Source organism: Perna viridis, chromosome 2 (assembly GCF_037379345.1).
Source record: "Perna viridis isolate PV_CMFRI_1.1 ecotype Kerala chromosome 2, ASM3737934v1, whole genome shotgun sequence".
Taxonomy (NCBI): domain Eukaryota; kingdom Metazoa; phylum Mollusca; class Bivalvia; order Mytilida; family Mytilidae; genus Perna; species Perna viridis.
Window position 1 is genome coordinate 57,381,530 of NC_142446.1, and position 18,146 is coordinate 57,399,675.

Here is an 18,146-nt window from a genome sequence, read left to right on the forward strand (position 1 = left end):
CCTATTTTTATAATCTATTTCTGTGGTCAACTTTTCAAAATTGCAAAAGTTACCAATTTTTTGGGGAATTTAAGGGTTTTAAAAGAGAATCTACTGTAAACGTATTAATTTTTGTGGCAGCTAATTTCTGAAAAGTCAACATGTTTGCAGGTATTAATTTTTGCGGTTTCCAAGGTTGAAGAAATAAATTTTTTCAATAGTCTCAGCAGTGTGTAATTCCTCTTTGGATCAGTTATTTTACCATTAACATTACAATATATTAATGCCAACCATTGATACGACATTAACAAAATGACAGGTCCACATACATAGTTTCCTCTGGTCATTTTAATCTAACAGTGTATTATTATTTACAACTAAAAAGAACTCACTTAATTGCCCAAGCCATAGTTAATTGTAGGGATTAACTTTTTACACTTTAATAAAGAACAGTGTTCCACTTTCCCCTGCGAAAAAAAGAATTGTGGAAAACTTTAAATTCACTGAAATTTTCTAAGTCCAAGGGCCGTAACTTCTGTAAAAATCATTCAACCACAACTATAGTCGAGCTTAATCTGTAACTTTTCATAGTCAGACTACATACAAAATGTTAAATCATAAAATCAGTTGGTAAAAGCTTTACAAAACTAGAAGCCCTGTTTGTCACAGAAGCACAAACGTCATTTGTAAGTAGTGATTTTTTTTTAGTAAATCAAATGTGTCTGTAAGACACTAATGATGCCCCGCTCACTAGATTTGCAATTAAGAATGTGTTTATTTTAGTATGAAGACATGATTTGCAGATTCAGAAAGGTTATTTCAGTAAATAATAGGTATGTCAGGCTAAGAACTGCAAAAAGTACTTGCAATGAGAAAAAGGGGCATACAATTAAAGTTACCTGTATTTTTTGTGAATTTATGTCAAATTCTACACATCTATATCTCATAGATGACAACAAAAAAAATATAAAATATAAAAATATAAAATATACAAATATAAAATATACAAATATTATCATCAAAGATTAAAATTTAATGATGATAATATGGCTATATTTTTTAAATTTTACATTTGTTGTTTTCACCTATGAAATATATTTTTATTATAATTATAAAAGACTAAATGTAAGATTTCAATTTTACTTCATTAAATGTCATATGAAATATGTCAGGCTAAGAACTGCAAAAAGTACTTGCAATGAGAAAAAGAGGACTGACGGATGGGGACAATTACATGTTTATGGGTTTATGGGCTTAACATGTTTAACTTTTTATCGACAGTTCTCAGTGACTGTATATAACAGTAATCTTTTATCAGTGATGGCCTCTAGTGTATGTTTGACACGTACATTTGATCCTTTTTGTGAATAGAATGTTTGTAAAGTATTGATATATATTCTTTGATGTGACAGGTACTTTGTTGCCATTGATACAAATCATTATGTAAACAAAATCATGAATTTAGAAATATAACCAACACCCTTTTACCATAAATATATACGTTTTTATAATAGACATAGTATAAATTCATACTTCATTGCATTTAATGATACGACCCTTACAAAAAACAAAGTTTCAATTCAAAATTGTGGAAACCATGATTAAAACAGTCAAAAGTCTTGGAAATGTAAATATATTTTCGTGGGTATTAATTTACGCGTTCTTGAAGCAACCACGAAAATAGTGAAAACTAGTACACTGCGAAAATTAATACATTTCCAGTATTTAGTTTTCAATGGAAATTTCATATTATGTTGGTGATTTGAATTTGCTGATGGACCAAACCACAAAAACCGTGAAAATCAGTACCCAATGAAAAATAATTCATCCACATGCAGCACTTTATTAGCATAAAACCATAAAAATACATGTGATAAAAAATCATCTAAGATAAATATAGATACTCACAGAATAAAATGTATCTTTTTCTGTACCACGTAACTGTTGTATTATCTGACGACACCTTTCAATGTTTGACCACATCAAATATATATCAACATTTGATGCCTTGTGCCCTTCTGACAATACTGCCTCTAGGCTAAAAATAAAGATAAATATTTTCTCAATATGGTCTCATTTCCAGGTCAAATGGCTACCCTCTTAAGTAGTACTAAAACACATTTAACCTAGATCTATGCATTGTAAGTGCATTATTTGTGTGTATTCTGATCAAAAGTAGTCAAAATAAAGTTGAGAGGTAAAAATCTCCCACATTAGACAGTGACAATCCCTAACATGAGCTGTTCCACAGCGTAACATGTATGCTAATGAATATTAAAGTTTAAAGATTTCAGATGTATCAAATGTTAAATTTAACAAAGATATGATTTTTACCTTAAAAATTCATTTTTGAGCAGAGGAAATTTAGTGTGAACCTGTAAAAATGATCTGTCTCTTCCTACAGTTCTAAGCCACATGACACATTACTACAGTGTTTGAATGAAACCAAATCTGAACTTTGAAATCAAGTGGTTTAACAAGGTTCAAAATATGTCTGAACTATAAAATTTTATCAGTTTAGACAAGTGGCTTACCAAGGTTCAAAATACATCTGAACTTTAAATTTGGATCAGTTTAGACAAGGGGTTTACCAAGGTTTAAAAAACATCTGAACTTTAAAATTGAATCAGTTTAGACAAGTGTTTGGTTTACCTAGATTCAAAATACCTTTAAATTAATATAAAGGGACTTCAGAAAGGGGTTTTGACAGGTTTCATTGTAAAACATATAAGATCAATTACTGGAAAAAAGCAGCATACTAATTTCACCCTGAGTGTCAAAGTTCAAGATCATTAATTAAGCGCATTAAAAATGGGACAATTCTGAGACATCAAAATCCGAACTCATGGCCTGAATGTGAAAAGAGAAACTAGACATTTTACATATATAATGTAACGAACAGAATGAAATATACATTTACATGTACAAACTGAATATAACAAAAACAATTTATCAATATATGACACATCAGGTGGTTTACAAAGAGTAATCAGGGGAACCAAGATTCTAGTGGAAATCAAAAGAATGTAATCAAGGGACAAAGACCAGACAAAAAACAGACAAACACAACAAAGAACATAAAGTAACTAAAATAATACAACTGTACATACAAAGTAACAAAAGTAAATGAGCAACTCAGACTCCACTAAAAACTGGGAGCATGGAACAGGTGCACCGGTAGGGTAAGTATCCTGTACTTTTCTAGAAACACCTGCCGAGTTGCTCATAAAAAGTCAAGTCCAAGGTAGACAAAAGAGGAAAGGAAAACTATGACATGTTGAATAAATCAGTTTTAATGGTGCAGATGGATACACCGTAACAATCCTCAAGTTCTTGACGACGACCATAAAAGTAGCAAGCTGGACACAACTTGTTATGAAATTATTTAGGAAACATACTAATCACTGTAAGGCTTTAGTCATTTTTTTTCTTTGCAAAGCGGAGAAATGTACTCTTTTGACCACACGTTATAAACAAATACAACATTTCACTAGACCAGTGGAAGATCCTCAAATTTAAATAAGGGGAGGGGGTTCAGTTCCTGGCTATCATTTGCTCTATTTTACCAAAATTTTGCACTTACATTAAAATTGAAATTTTCTATAAAAAAAAAGGGGGAGGTTCGAATCCCCAGAACCATAGCTACCTGGATCTACAACTGTATAACTGACACACAATAAAAGTAAATATTCAAGTAAAATGTATTTTAAAGATTGCAGGTTAAGTTATTTAATAGCTTTTAAAAATATAAAACTGTAGAGAACATTTTAGCAAATAAAATTCTGTACAAGACTTACTGTTCTTAAAATATCAATTTTGTTCATTTGTAAGGCTTTGACAATCCATATAAATCAAATATATGTAGAAATATTAAATTGACATATGAATTCAGTCTCTAATTTGGTCAAACCCAGGAAGTAAAGAAAAACAGCAGGCGCGTAGCTGAGGCCAAATTGAAGTGTAGGCAAAATTACGGCAGGGGGTCTGGCAGAGCCCTGGTAGGGGGTCCAGGGGGCCAACCCCCCCCCCCTGAAGCTCCACGGAGATAGCGTTTTAGAGCATCATAAAAGGATCTCCGGGATGTATTTTATCTCAAAAGAAAAAAAAAAAATTGGCAAAATTAAGTGCAGGCAAAAGCTTTTTTGCCTAATGGCAGCTACGCGCCTGAACAGACCCCATTAAGATGTAATTAGGTTAAGGTTCTTCCCAAGTCAAAATCTAAGAGATGCTTGTACAAATAAAATTGTCACTATGTTCATTCTTTTAATGAATTTAATGGACTGATGCCTTCTATAAACACTTGTATAAATTCTTTTTCAGTATATTTCTTTTCATCTGAAAACATTACATGGAGTGCATTCCTTCAAGTAATTTGAAATTTTTTTCCAAAAAATGCATAGACAAGGCAATTGCATGTTTCATGGTAATAAACATGTAAACTCTCTAGACAATTCATGTTGAGATCCTCCCAATGATGGATTGATAATAATATTGCATAAATAGATAATATTTTGATACTTCTATGTTATTCTCAGTCAAGGACATGTAATCCCTGCACAAACACTTTAAATATTTTACCCAATGACACCAAGATTGTCATGACAATATGTGTGCATCCCAGATTTTGATGTTGGGCGATCCTTTAGGGAGGAAATTGATGCCAAAGAACATTACGTCTTTCACACACACAAAAATTGAAGTAAATCATTTTTTGCAGAGAAACGATTAAAATTTTCAAAACATATAACAAACAAAACAAGAAAATGATAAATATTTTGGGAAAACCCAATTTATTTTCCGCCATTAGTTATATTTCTCAATTGTCAATTATATTTACCATTTGTTTTCCTAATTGTTAAACATGATGTATTTATAGGTACATTTTGTACAACTAAGAATTCACTATTGTTATTCAGTAAGTCACTAAGTCCAGCTTTAAAATGTGATGTTTTATTCCATAAATATAAGATTGTACCTTGTAGATTCAAGAAGGACTTTAAAATATATAGTGTTAATGATTTTAGGAGAGAGGAAGTAAAATTCAACTTGAAAAAATGACAAGACTACATAAACATTTAATATGAATAAAAAGTCAAACTTTTTAAACTCTACTTGATCATTTCCTTATATAGAAATCAAATCATTTTTAAACATATTACATGTAAGTAAACTTTGATATAAAAGCTTGAATTTTTTTACAAAAAATAAATGCAATAAAGCAATAATTTTTTTAAAGAAATTTGAATGTTTGGCCCTTGACTTGATTTTCATTGCCTCCTCCCCCTCTTAGACCACAATGGATAATGGCAACATTGATGATCTGATGAGGTTTCATTTGTTCAATCCAACAATATTATAATAAAGTTGTTTGCCAGACTATTAAGGAAGTCTGACAAAAACCAATACTGTAAACCAGAACATTTTTGTGCCATCTTTTTTTCTTTCACAATTTCTGTAGTCAATCTACTTTCGCACAGTTTTAAATACACAATCATTCCTCAAATTGTATAAAAATGTTTTTCTAAAAAATATTCACAATTATTTCATTTTTGCAGTGCAGTTCTTACATTGGAAATCTTAAAAATAAAATTACTCTGAAATTTCATGGTTTACAGTACCCTGCTACTCTCCTAGAAGTTAGTGAGCATGCCCAACATACATCAGCAATGAAAATTCTTTTGTTCTACCCCAAGCTACATCTCCCACATGCTTATTGACTGTCCTGCAGTTAACACTAAAGGGTCCATTTCTAACATTCTAATGAATAAATTCAAATGTCTTCAGGGATGCAGGGATCAAATACATGTAGAGGTCAAATCAAATAGAGAAGACTTCCTTGAGTGAAAATTTATTGTCAGATTGCTGGCTTTTTGACATGCATGTTTAAAAATTCTTCCCACTTTGTCTGGTTCTTACAAAAATTAGTAATTTTTAAAAGGTAAATAGCATTTTTTGTGTAAATAAAAGATAAAAGACTATACATCAATTGAACAATCAATGACACTTTACATTGTGTAACCATGTAACATCCTAACTTATGTCAAAGGGGTCAATGTCAAATGTCCTAACAATGATAAAGACTAACAAGAGGCTCCATGTAGAATGTCTGTTTTGTTGACATCTCCCTACATTATATCTACATTACTTATAGAATGGGTCCAGGTTGCCACGCAAATAAGAGCAGGCTTTCAAGTTTGAATAGTGCAGATGGCTAAGCAAGGAAGAATAGGCTTTGAATTTACATGATGTTCTGATTGCTACGCAAAGAATAAACTGTTCTGAGAACAAATCTGTATGGCATAATTTACCCTAATAAATGAAAGTACAAATGTTTATTCATGTTTGGCAAACCTAGAAGGTAACATATTACTAAAATTAATCTGTGTATTGCTTTTCCAGTTTCTTGTACTGGTTCAACCAATACTTTGTTCATTTTAGGGAGGGTGCATGCTACCACAACTTCATGTTAACCCAGCCTTTAAAATACATTGAAGAGGATTTGATATACAGTTACTAAAGCCAAATAACAAATGTAGCAGTGTCAAATTTGGTTTTTGAAGGTCAATTACTTTTATGATTCACAAGTTCCTTCACAAATGCACTTTGTAAAACTACCATCCTGGATCATATGATCAATTAAGTTAATTTTATCCTCCTGTAATTGTCTGTTTGCAACATTTTGGGTAACGTAATGACTTTCGTCTTAAATGTAGAAAATAAAGTAAAAGAAAGATTTCAAACAGGTCATGTTACCAAGATGATGGGACACCATTGGTGGCATTATCCAGTGCATGCCCAAAACCTGATCACAAATAACCTATCTCGCAGTTAATTCTCAAAGCTGTTTTAGGTACTAACCAAGACCCTCAATTTCAATGATTTACTATATATAAAATCGAACAAACTTCTTCCCAATTTCCAGCAGCCCTCATCAACTTTTACAAGTCTAAAGTAATCAATGGAACCAAGATTCCAGCCGAAATCAAATGAATTTTGAGTGGGAATCCAGGGACAAGACCTAACATGGAAAACAGACATACACAACAAAGAACATAAAATAACCAAACTATTACATACAAAGCAACAAAAGTAAATGAGCAACTTGGACTCCACTAAAAACTGGGAGCATGGACCAGGTGCACCGTTAGGGTACAGGTCCTCTGGGCTAGTAGCTAATGGCACAGACAATATTTTTATTGTATTTACTGATTTCAAAGTACAAAATGTACTTTGTTTGACCTTTAAAGGGAATAAACCCCCCTTTTAAACATTTGCATCTTCTACTGTTATCAAATAATAGTCAAAAACAGCAAACAAATGTAAAATTATGTCTCCAAAGGCATGAAGGGCCATACCAACTTTAACTAACAACATTGATCCAAATAAAAGCTTTTGTAGACATCTTAGTCATACATGGAGGAGGCAAGTGTAATTTATTTGTATTTCTCGTACACGTACATGTAATTGAAAAAAAAGTTGATATAAATAACTTTAACCCTAAGGTGTGTCTCAGTTTCTTTTTACAATTTGATGGCACTTTGTATTACATAATAGTTAAGTGGTTTCTTTTAAGAATAAGTCTTTATAAATATTAGACAGTTTTTTCTGCAAAATGAGCATGACATGGCAGAGGGCTCTGTGATAGTCAGCCTTTTTCAAAACTACCCTTTTTATTGTGAAAATATGTGTCATATTTTTACAATTGAACTACCCATTGGAAAATACATTATGTAGTTAAATCTTATTCGAGATTATTTTTTCATCTGGGGATAAAGCCTTCTTTCTGCGGTTATTTAAGAAGGTAGACCTAGGGTAAGGGACAGAAGTCTTGAAATAAGATGTTTTTATCACATTCAATTTCATCAAAGTCTATCAAGCTTTCATTGAAACAGAATGAAATTAGTAAAAGTTACTTTGATGCTTACATGAAATTGATGTAAAATGCTGAAAAGAAACGTTTGCAATGATTTGCAAGAGTTGTGCCCCTTACCCTAGGTCTACCTCCTTAAAGCAAACTGGGTCCCTGTATCTGTACTGTCAACTTTGTATGAAGCCTCCTACTTTTCTGATTCAGCCTCTTATCCTTAAATGTTGTGGTATCCCTATCTCCGATTAGTCATGTCTGAATGTTATACGGATTCGTACTTAAATCATTGTTTCAAATATATCAAAGTACAATGTACATGTACATGTCAATGCATGCAGAACAAGGTAATGATATACATAGCTACATGTACATGTACGTCAACAGCAATTTAAACAGTTGCAACAAAAAAAATTATATAAAACTTTTGTAATAATTTAAACAAATAACTGAAGTATGAACATATTCTTACCAAACTGCAGCTTCTAATGTGTGAAAAATATACGAACAACATTTTAAAATTCATCATATTAGTGGTTGTATGAGGTCTGAGCCCTTAATTTTTGACTTAGGATCATTAAAATTTCATTTACCTAGGTCCAGGGACTTCAATGTACCCTTTTCATTGACACCTTTGGTTTCCTGAGGTAGAACTTTGACCTAGAAAAGTCTAGGACCTTCCACTCTTAAAGACAATTTTGAACCCTGGATAAATGTAAATCATTTGAACTGCATTTACCAATTCAGTATATAAATTGTCTATAAATGATTATGTAGTTTGTTTTTTTTTTTTTAAATAGGTCTATTTATAAATGATTATGTAGTTTGTTTTTTTTTTTAAATAGGTCTATTTTCAGTAAATTGTTACACAAAATATATGTAATTTATTTGAAAGTTTGACTTATCACTTTATACAAACAATATAGTTGTACATATAGGTCAGATCATTTATTCACTTTCTTGTCTTCTAAATCTGTATCCTAAATAAAATTCTTTGCAGATTAAGGGTAGGGGCTTCTTGTATGAAATTTAAACAGCAAAGACTTAACCAAATGCCAGTTGTCTCCTTATGAACCAAATAGTTGTCCCTTGTCATATCACAATAGTTTTAAGTTTACAGACCTTTTTTCAAATATAATGAAAAAGTGTAGTTTTAGCATATACACACTTATATTGTTTATATAAAAGTTTACTGTGGTGAAATGTACAAAGAGACATTGTATACATGTAAATAAACAGATTGTCAATGTCTACTAGACTTCCATTTTTTAGCCTTTGGCTATTCCTGCAATCACTGGCAAGTGTTGAAGAGTACTGAATACTGAAAACTTTTTTTGTGTAATTTCATTAGTTACAGAGTTTTACAACTCTGCTCCATTTGGCAATTTTTTTCTCTACAGTCTTTGTAGTCCATAGCTACAATGTTCAATAATAATGCCCAAGTGATATATTCTGCTCAAGCAGAGCTATTTCTTTGGTATACATAATATACATGTATAAAGAGATCCCATGACTTATAATTAATAACAGAGTAAACATAATTTGTTCCTAAGAGCATTTCAATAACCTTATAATTGAATTTAATATTTGAAAGAAAACAAAGACCCTTCAAAGTCACTTTGAGACTTCTTCCCACCCTAAAATTTGGACATACAGGTTTTTTTCAACAGAATCTTGAATGTTTTACAAATTCTACCTCCAAACTACATCTTACAACTCTATTAACACCACCACCCCTATCAACCTGAAATTCTGGATCTGCCCCTCGTGTTCAAGGAGCTACGTTAATATATTTCATCTGGTGCTCAGCATCTGAAGCCAGTGCAGAATGCCCTCGTTTGAAAACAAACAAAAAAAAACAATCAAAACACGACATAGTTGTGGGACAGTTTCAGAAATAAGGAAAAGCTCGCAGTATGCTTCAATTATTACAACGAATGGAAGATTCTAATAATTGTTTTTTGCCTGAATATAAAGTCTGTTCTCTTCTATCCATCTTTTGTCAGGGGATGATTTTGTACAGCAAACTGGAAACTTCAAAACTAAACTTCGACACTATTGTCGGTAAAAATTCCGGAAAAAAACCCCGAAAAAATCCCAACGTTACTTGGAATCCATCTAAAACACAGGACTTCAGGTCTTGAGTGGAAAAATATAATAATATGCTGTTTTATCGATTTGTTACATTTTACTGTCCGTGGTTTTAGTGTATGGCCATGCATAGTAGAATGGTAAAAAAAATCGTTCGAGCAGCATTTCAGTCACAAAATGATTTCAAGTACACTGTTTCCCATGGATCTAACTTATGACCTCAAGTGCCTGAGGTCTGAATCGATTGATCAAATGTATAAAGAAAAGGATTAAATTAGTAAATTAATTGCAAGGACGGATTCAGTGATTTTGAATGGACTGATGGAGGGGGTCCGGAAATACGGTCTCCAGGCTTTTATTTGTACAAGTTTGTCCCAAAACTTACTAAATAGACATTTATTTAACAAAAGGGAATTTCGAGTTCCAACCCTCCTGGAACATCCGTAGATTGGTCAGCCACTACCTAGCAATCATGGGCGGAACCAGATTTGAGGTGAAGGGCGTTAATAGAATAAAACACCGAGCGAACCGAGGCGATACAATTTTTAGATGTAGAATTTGCGAAGAATCAAGGTTTCATGCAAAAAAAGATATGTTTCCGATTTTTAGAGGCGCATGCCCGGCACACCGTTCCTTTTATCCGCGCCTATCCATGCTATAATATTACGGAAGGATTCGAGGTCGAGATACACTCACAATATAATTCTTTATCATTTCATTTGAACTGTAAATATCTGCTCTGAACAGTGCTAATAAATGTTTTTATATCGATTTGTTTGTTTCAAATTCACCATTAAACTTTTTTTTTATTGTTCCAATAGCTTCAGTGGTGTGTTATTTTAAGCGTTCCACTTATAGTGTGCAGCATGACGGGTGTTCTAAATTTCTCGATTTTTGATTTGACACAATTACTTCTTATTTCGATCGGGATTAAATAATTTAACCATTAATACAAAGAAAGAGTTAAACATTTAAAGTTCTTAATGCGGTATATAACTATATTTGCAGATTAATATTAAATAATAACAAAACTGAATTATATTTTGACCGGAATACTAGTATTACAATTGTGTCGTAAGTTAGTTTTTTCAAATTTCCTTTTTCTCTCATTTTACATTTTGGAACCTACCTGTTCAAATGTACATTGTACGTGTATCTTTTCTAGACTTATTTATATCTCAGTCGGATGAACACTGAACACAAGAACTACGTGCTTTAGAATTAGGACAATTAATTTTAAAAATACATAAAGTACCGAGTCCTTAAAACCAATTATACATATTTATCTCAATCCCTATACAGACAGTATACTTAAAATTCCAAAATAATTGAATAGGTTTCTTCTTCTATACCGAACTCTTCCCAACCTTTATGGTGGTTTAATGGTAGAGACATGAGAATCAACCCGAGTGCAGGCTGCAAAGGGTTCCCATTGTATTCGCTACATACTGAAGACTTAAAATACTTGTACTTGCAGCAGAGCTTATCTATCGAACATGCGGAATATTGTATGTTTCTGGCCCCTATCTCCGTCTGGTTCGTCGTCTGAAATGAAGCACTGGGTATGAACAATAATGGGACATGAACCTGTGGTTCAAATGGAACGAACTGTATTTCGGAAAGTAACCTACATGTCTACGGACGACGACGTGGGCGACGACGGCGTCATACCATATTTTACGACCGCAAATTCATCCGGTTGAATAAAAAAAAAATTCTCTGCATGTACGTATCTATGATGGCACGATGCCATATAATTTCTAGTGTCTCTTTTCCATATAAGATGACATACAAAGACCCTTGAAATAAGAGAGGAAATTTCACTTGACAATGCATGGAACAATGAACTTGTTTTAAGTAGGCATATTTAAAATACATGTAGTTTTGTTGTAGGACTTATTCTCGTCATGCCGACTCTATACACTTACCCAAAGCACCTCAATCAATGTATGAGAGTTGAAAACAGGATGAAAATAGGATAGTACCAGGATTTTAGATTGGGGGGGGGGGGCGCACAGTTAAAATTTGTTTAGGTTAAATTTTTGAAATATTCCTCTAGAGTGGGTGCAATGTAGATATTTTTTGTGGTAAAATTAGCTAGAAAGTTTCGAAAACCGCCTAAATCTACCCCTGACAATCCATACTTTGCAAACTTTAGGGGGAGGCGCACGCCAACCACGCCCCCGCCTGAATTCGCCCTTGCAATGCCACTTTAACCTAAGCACGTTTGAAATTAAACTTCGAACTTAAAAGAGTGTACATTTCTGAAATGTTGACTAACATATAAGTTAAAGAACAAGTACACGTAAACATCTAAATGCTTTTATACTTACAAAAGCTTGAATTGCGTTACTGGAAAAGGTTCAATTAGAGATTTATACTTATGCTGCATTGACTGCAATTTTAACGTATCTCAATAAAACCGAGCCATATGTTAAAACATACAAACAAAAACAAAAACAACTGGTACAATTCGACACTTCCTATGCGGAACAAAAATAACAGTGAAAAAAAAAAAGAACAGTGAAAGAAAAGTCGAAAGAAAATACACAAGAGGCTCCAAGGAGCCTGAATCGCCACCTGGTTAAATTTTGCTTTTTAAAGGCAATAAATTTAACAGGAAGTTGTTCAACAATTTTGACTCCAGAAGACTTTGGTAGGACTTATCATAAGGATCATTTCAGCAATTGAAATTTTCTTTCTATCTATAATAGTTTTCAAGATATTGGCTGAAAATTGTAAAAAAAAAAACCTCATTTTTCCCCTTTCGCGGTCAATAACTCTTACAAGGAGTCTTCTGACAACTTTTATTCCTGAAAACTTTTGTAAACCTAATAATCAGAATCATTTCAGCTATTGAAAGAATTTGGCTCAACCTAACCAAAAAGGTCAAAAACTCAAACATGGCTTAAAGGATTAAAACGAAAATCTGATCGCAGATAGATCTCGTCATGCTGAACACTTTTACCCATATCAGAATTTGACTAAACCTAACGGTTTTGGCGATATATGCGAAAAACTACTGTCTGACCCATATGTTCTATTTTCAGTAACGACTATGTTTTTCGACGGATCAAAATTTCCCACATAAGTTCTATGCAGGATACCCTAAAGAATATTCATACCAGATTTTGTTCATATTGGTCAAGTAGTGTCAGAGGAGAAGAGTTTTGAAACTTTTTTTTTCCACGGACGACAAGTGATGGCAATAGCTCACATGGCCTTCGGCCAGGTGAGCTAAAAATAAAAACTAAATGATAAAATGTTCGACGGTCACCATTTTTTGTTTTTGTTTTGTTTTCTTCCTAAAAATCATAATTTCATTTTCCATAGGGTGACGACTAACCGTTTAAAATGAACAGCTTATTCCTGAAGCTGACAGTCTTTCTGTGTCTGTTCACTGGAACATTAGCAGGTATACTATAATACCTAAAAATGTACGGACGGCGAGTCAAGAGAAAGACATTTTTTTGGTTCAAGAACTTTCGTATGAGGCAGGTGTAACCTGTAAGAGGACGAAGTTGACTATATTGATGTTCCTACATTCTTGCATCAACTAAGATGTATTTTTCTTCATAAATTTATAAAACTTTAAGATGTGATTAACATTTTGTTTTTGTTCAAGTAGTAAATAGTAGAGATCCCTATTCAGTATTACAGATTAACTTTCTGTCAGACTAAAATCAGGCCCCCAGTTGAATATTTTCCTGAGCCCATAAAGGAGCAACCATTTGCATTTCATGAGGTCTAGAATGAAACTTCCTATACTTTGAGAAAATATAGGCCTGCCACTTTTCTTTGGTGCAGAGAGCCAAAATTATTTTCAAATATAAGGAAAAAATATATAAGGACAATATTAATTCCTGCTTTTTTCATTTCTTCTTATAACATGTCCTACCTTTTTATTCATCGAAAATTCTATCCCACCTTTTTCCAATTTCATTCTAGCCCCATAAAAATCAAATGGTGTGTATTTATGGTTATCCGGACATAGAACAATTCGATAGGAATGTGTTTTAGTAAAGAAGACGATGCCTTCCATACCAGTGCATTTGGTCCATTCTTTTAATGTTTTGTTGTGAGTTCATGTTGCTCTTTCTGATTGTATTTTTTTTCAATCAAAAAACTTTTCATTAATTTTGATTTATGGAGCCTTCGTCTTTCTTGAGCTTTGCCATGGTTACTGGCGAATTAACTTGTACCCGCGACATTTATTTCTGAAGACTCATGTGAATGCATTTCAATGGACCAAATCGTTTTCTCAAATCTGGGCCACATAGGCATACGTACTAAGTCACATAGTTTACATATACACGTGTGTTTTTTTAGTTGATGGTAATTGGTCAAGTTGGGGATCATGGGGAGGATGTTCACAGACTTGCGGGTCAGGTACAAGATACAGGTCAAGATCATGTTCCAATCCTTTCCCTTCATTTAATGGAGCAGATTGTGTGGGTTCGTCACAAGAAAACCAGGTGTGCAACACAAACACTTGTCCCCCAGGTAAGTTTTCTTAAAACTACTACTATGCCAACACATGTCAAAATATGTATAATATGACAATACATTACAAGACGTACAAAAATGTATGTCTGAAGGTAATAACAAAATTACCGGACTGATAAACTTTAGGTAAAAGTTGGAAGAAAAAGTATACAAAAAAAGTCTGTATAACAAATGGCAATTTCAAGGGAAAACCGAAAAGGTTGGAAACCACCGTAATGGTATAGGCATTTCCGGTGGAAATGGTGATGATGATTTGGGGTTTTACGGTCTTGACTATCCTTATGAATCTCGCACGACCGCCCCTTACGGGATTCTGTTAGTAATGCCAATTAGTAGTAAACGGTAGCGGAGCCCAGCCTTCGGGATACCTGACCGAAGAACTCCGAGTATGTCCTAGTAGCGGCTGGTCTGTTGTGTTGACCCTCTGGCCTACTCCCAGACCCCACGTGGGTCCGAGAGCGTTTCCCCACTCTACCTATTTGGGAGTACGTCAACGAGTCCACGGGTGGAAATGGTGAGTTAAACCGAGTTTTATAGCGCGGTATACCTCCCGCTTCCATTAATTTTTATTCTTTCAGTAAACGGGGGATGGTCTGACTGGGGAGACTGGGGAGATTGTAGCAACCCTTGTGGATCAGGGACTAAACAAAGGACACGAGACTGTACCAACCCTGCACCAGCATACGGAGGGAGTCAGTGTTCAAGTTCAAATCTGCAAACTACAACTGACAACTGTGTAGGACCTTGTGCAGGTAAAAGTCGTTTAAAAACAAAGCAAATTAGACTTTGTCATAGAAAATTATGCAATAAACTGAAATTTCCAATAGAAGGAATGCTTCCAGTGTTTAACTGTATTATTTTCCCATGTATAATTCGATTCCTAGTCAAAGAAGCAAGAAAATATTGTTGTGAAAACAAATTTCTTACCAAATGTCAAAAACAATGCATTGTTGTTTTAACCAGTTAGCAATATTTTTAGCAAATTTTGAATCCACTGAATTCATTACTTTGTTGTTGCTTTTACTATGTGTCGAAGTCTAAGTCACTGACATACAAGTAAAAGATCCAATGCACATTTCTCTTTCAAAAGTACAATCTTCTTGCCTAGTATTTAAAACTTTTCCACATTTGAGAAATATATATCCAGTAGTATTTTTTCATCGAACAACCACTCCCCCCCTCCCCAAAAAAAGAAAACACAAACAAACAAACAAAACAACATCTTTAAACTATTAAGTGAATCAAAACGAAATTCGTATTGTGCTAAAATGATAATGTTTTTTTTGCACTAAATGATTATATCCTTCAATTTCTCACTTGGTAACAGATTGAAAACCAACCAACCAACCAACCAATCAACCATCCAACCAAACAAACAAACATGACAATTTTGATCTGACAGATTCCTAGCATATAACTGGATAGTAAATACATGTCAAATGTTACGGTTATCGGTTTTTCGAGAAAAAAAAATAATATATGAAATTAAGATTTGAGCATCACATAATTTTTAATATGGAAATTCATAAAAAAAAAACACCATGGTGCACGTAAAAACCTTATCAGACTGATACAAATATTTAAACAAACTAGTATAATTTATGTTGCAGTAAATGGTGTATGGGGCAGTTGGGGGTCATATGGTGACTGTACCCATACCTGCGGCGGTGGTAAGAGGGCACGACGACGAAGTTGTGATAACCCAGCGCCATCTAACGGTGGTGATACTTGTGCTGGTGACGTCTATGACATCGGAGATTGCAATACTACTCCATGTACACCAAATTCAGCAGGAACCTATTATCAGGTATTACTTGTATATCAATGGTTACAGGTTTTAGATCATGCTACCATAAGAGTTTATATCTTCCATTTTTTATAACATTTAGACGCGCTACGAAAATTTTCATATATTGGCCATAGAAATTAGAAAATATGTTGTTGAGCGTAAGGGCGTCCAGTCCGAAATACATATTTTAGTTAAGAGCCTCTCATCCCAACTGTAAACAAGTCAGTATAAATTTCGCTTGTTGCACCAGCTGGACAATAGCTAGGCGGGGCGATACAAAACGAACATATAAAGTCTCAGAGCGAAGGCACCCCTATACTGATCGTTATCCGTGCACGTCACATTTTCCGTTTCATTATTTTGTAAAAAGTCATAATTTAAATTGAAAAAAGAAACTTTGAAATCTTGTTAAATACGTATTTGGAGGGTTGCAATTGGTGACTTAAAGGTCAAGGTCTATCTTAATTACATCTAAAAACACGTCACCACTTTCCATATCGATCCTCATATAAGCACTTTCATTTTAGAGCCCTGTTAAAGGTTTTGCTCACGTAAATTCCGCTCGAATTATTTCAAGTGATTTACCTAAACTTTTGATACCGGCCCAAGCCAATAATATGTAATCTGCAAATTCTTTGTACTACAGTTGTGTCCAACAGGATTCTTCACCTGTGAATCTGGATCAGTAGGATGCATTAACGAGACGATGAAATGCGACTGTACAAGCCATTGTTCAGATGGTTCAGACGAGACAACAGCTTATGCATCTTGTCCTACAATGACCTGCGCTTCAGCAGAAAGTGAGTATATTCTTTGCCTAGCGCTGTTCAGAAACAGATTTTGCACTGTCTTTTGATAGTTTGTGACTTTCTTCTTTTGTTGGGCCCTGTCACCTCTATTTTTCCGACTCTGTCGTTATAGTTTTGCTTTTCACCCTTTGACCTTAAAGGCGCTCTTCCATGGAAACGCAAGTCATCTGATTGCAATTCTGTTTCCCGACTGGCTAAATACTGATAATAAAAGGCGTTCGAAAAAAAAATTGTTTCGAAAATTGCGTGCCAGGTGTTATATTTCCTGAATGAAATGTAGAAAATCATAAGTAAAAGAAAGAAAAAAATAATGCGTTGGCTATCTTAAATGTTTATATGTACTTCATCTTTCCTTCTTTCCGTGTGTTTTGCATCTGTATTTTTTTTTCTTTTCTAAGTATGTGTTTCGTCTTCCTAGCATTCTTCTTTTTAGGTGCTTTGTCTTCATTGAACGTGAATATATCAACTTGTGGTGTTGAATGATTTCAGATATACAGTAACTATACTGGATCGAAGGAAAACAACTTCCTCATCTAGCATCGTATATTTTCTCATGAGCCGGTCGCTTCTGATGAGTCTATGATGTCATTATTATTATTTATCAACAGGAATACAACCGTATTCAGACACAAAGATTAACAAAAACAACAAAAACAAAAACAAAACAAAAAAAAAACAACAAAAAAAAACAAAGAAGAAATCGAAACAAAAAAAACATAAGAAAAAAAATTAAGCATTCTTGCTCGCGAGATGTAAATTACATCTTAGTGTTTTTACTTTCAGTTATCCGAAGCAGTTGGATATTTTGTTCCATGCTGATGATAGTCCGAATAGTTATCAACAGACAAATACCATAGGATACCAAATGGACTGAGGATATCTTAAAATTGTTTTATTGTAGTTTTACCGTTTATAAAATGTAATAAAGTAAAATGATATGGATAAATAAAATCCACGTATTCTTATTTATGTTCTAAGAAATGTCTTCAACATTAATGCAAGCAAATCTTTACCACTATTCACTGAAAACAATTTGAACGACTTTGAACAAATTAAGCCACGTTGAAACACGGTTTCAATTTGTTTTACTTTAAATAGTTCAACTCCA

General features: G+C 33.6%; 2 protein-coding genes across 6 annotated transcripts in view; one reads left to right on the plus strand and one right to left on the minus strand.

The window, feature by feature from the left end:
• The window catches only part of LOC148626199 (vacuolar protein sorting-associated protein 4-like), a 40,653-nt gene that overhangs the window by 12,129 nt on the left and 10,378 nt on the right, over positions 1 to 18,146 (minus strand). For 2 of the 5 annotated variants that reach the window (XM_088570012.1, XM_088570014.1), the window contains exon 2: positions 1,888 to 2,017. In XM_088570012.1, the coding sequence (XP_088426138.1) occupies positions 1,888 to 1,962 (75 nt within the window). In that variant the 5' untranslated portion in view covers positions 1,963 to 2,017. Of the gene's footprint in view, positions 1 to 1,887; positions 2,018 to 2,313; positions 2,471 to 9,808; positions 9,892 to 18,146 lie in introns of those variants that run through there. The other 3 variants (XM_088570013.1, XM_088570011.1, XM_088570015.1) reach the window with 3 other exon arrangements.
• On the plus strand, positions 10,950 to 17,957 carry LOC148626200 (coadhesin-like). Its single transcript, XM_088570032.1, has 7 exons — positions 10,950 to 11,008; positions 13,268 to 13,349; positions 14,264 to 14,437; positions 15,019 to 15,192; positions 16,051 to 16,247; positions 16,876 to 17,029; positions 17,822 to 17,957. The coding sequence occupies exons 2-7, from the start codon at positions 13,289 to 13,291 to the stop codon at positions 17,893 to 17,895; spliced, it is 834 nt and encodes a 277-aa protein (XP_088426158.1). The 5' UTR covers positions 10,950 to 11,008; positions 13,268 to 13,288; the 3' UTR covers positions 17,896 to 17,957.

What these genes read in the sequence shown, in the direction of transcription:
- LOC148626200 (XM_088570032.1), top strand. Translation starts at nt 13,289, where the DNA reads ATGAACAGCTTATTCCTGAAGCTGACAGTCTTTCTGTGTCTGTTCACT. An exon ending in GTTCACTGGAACATTAGCAG is followed by an intron (nt 13,350 to 14,263) that starts GTATACTATAAT and finishes GTGTTTTTTTAG; the next exon opens with TTGATGGTAATTGGTCAAGT. An exon ending in GACCTGCGCTTCAGCAGAAA is followed by an intron (nt 17,030 to 17,821) that starts GTGAGTATATTC and finishes TTTTACTTTCAG; the next exon opens with TTATCCGAAGCAGTTGGATA.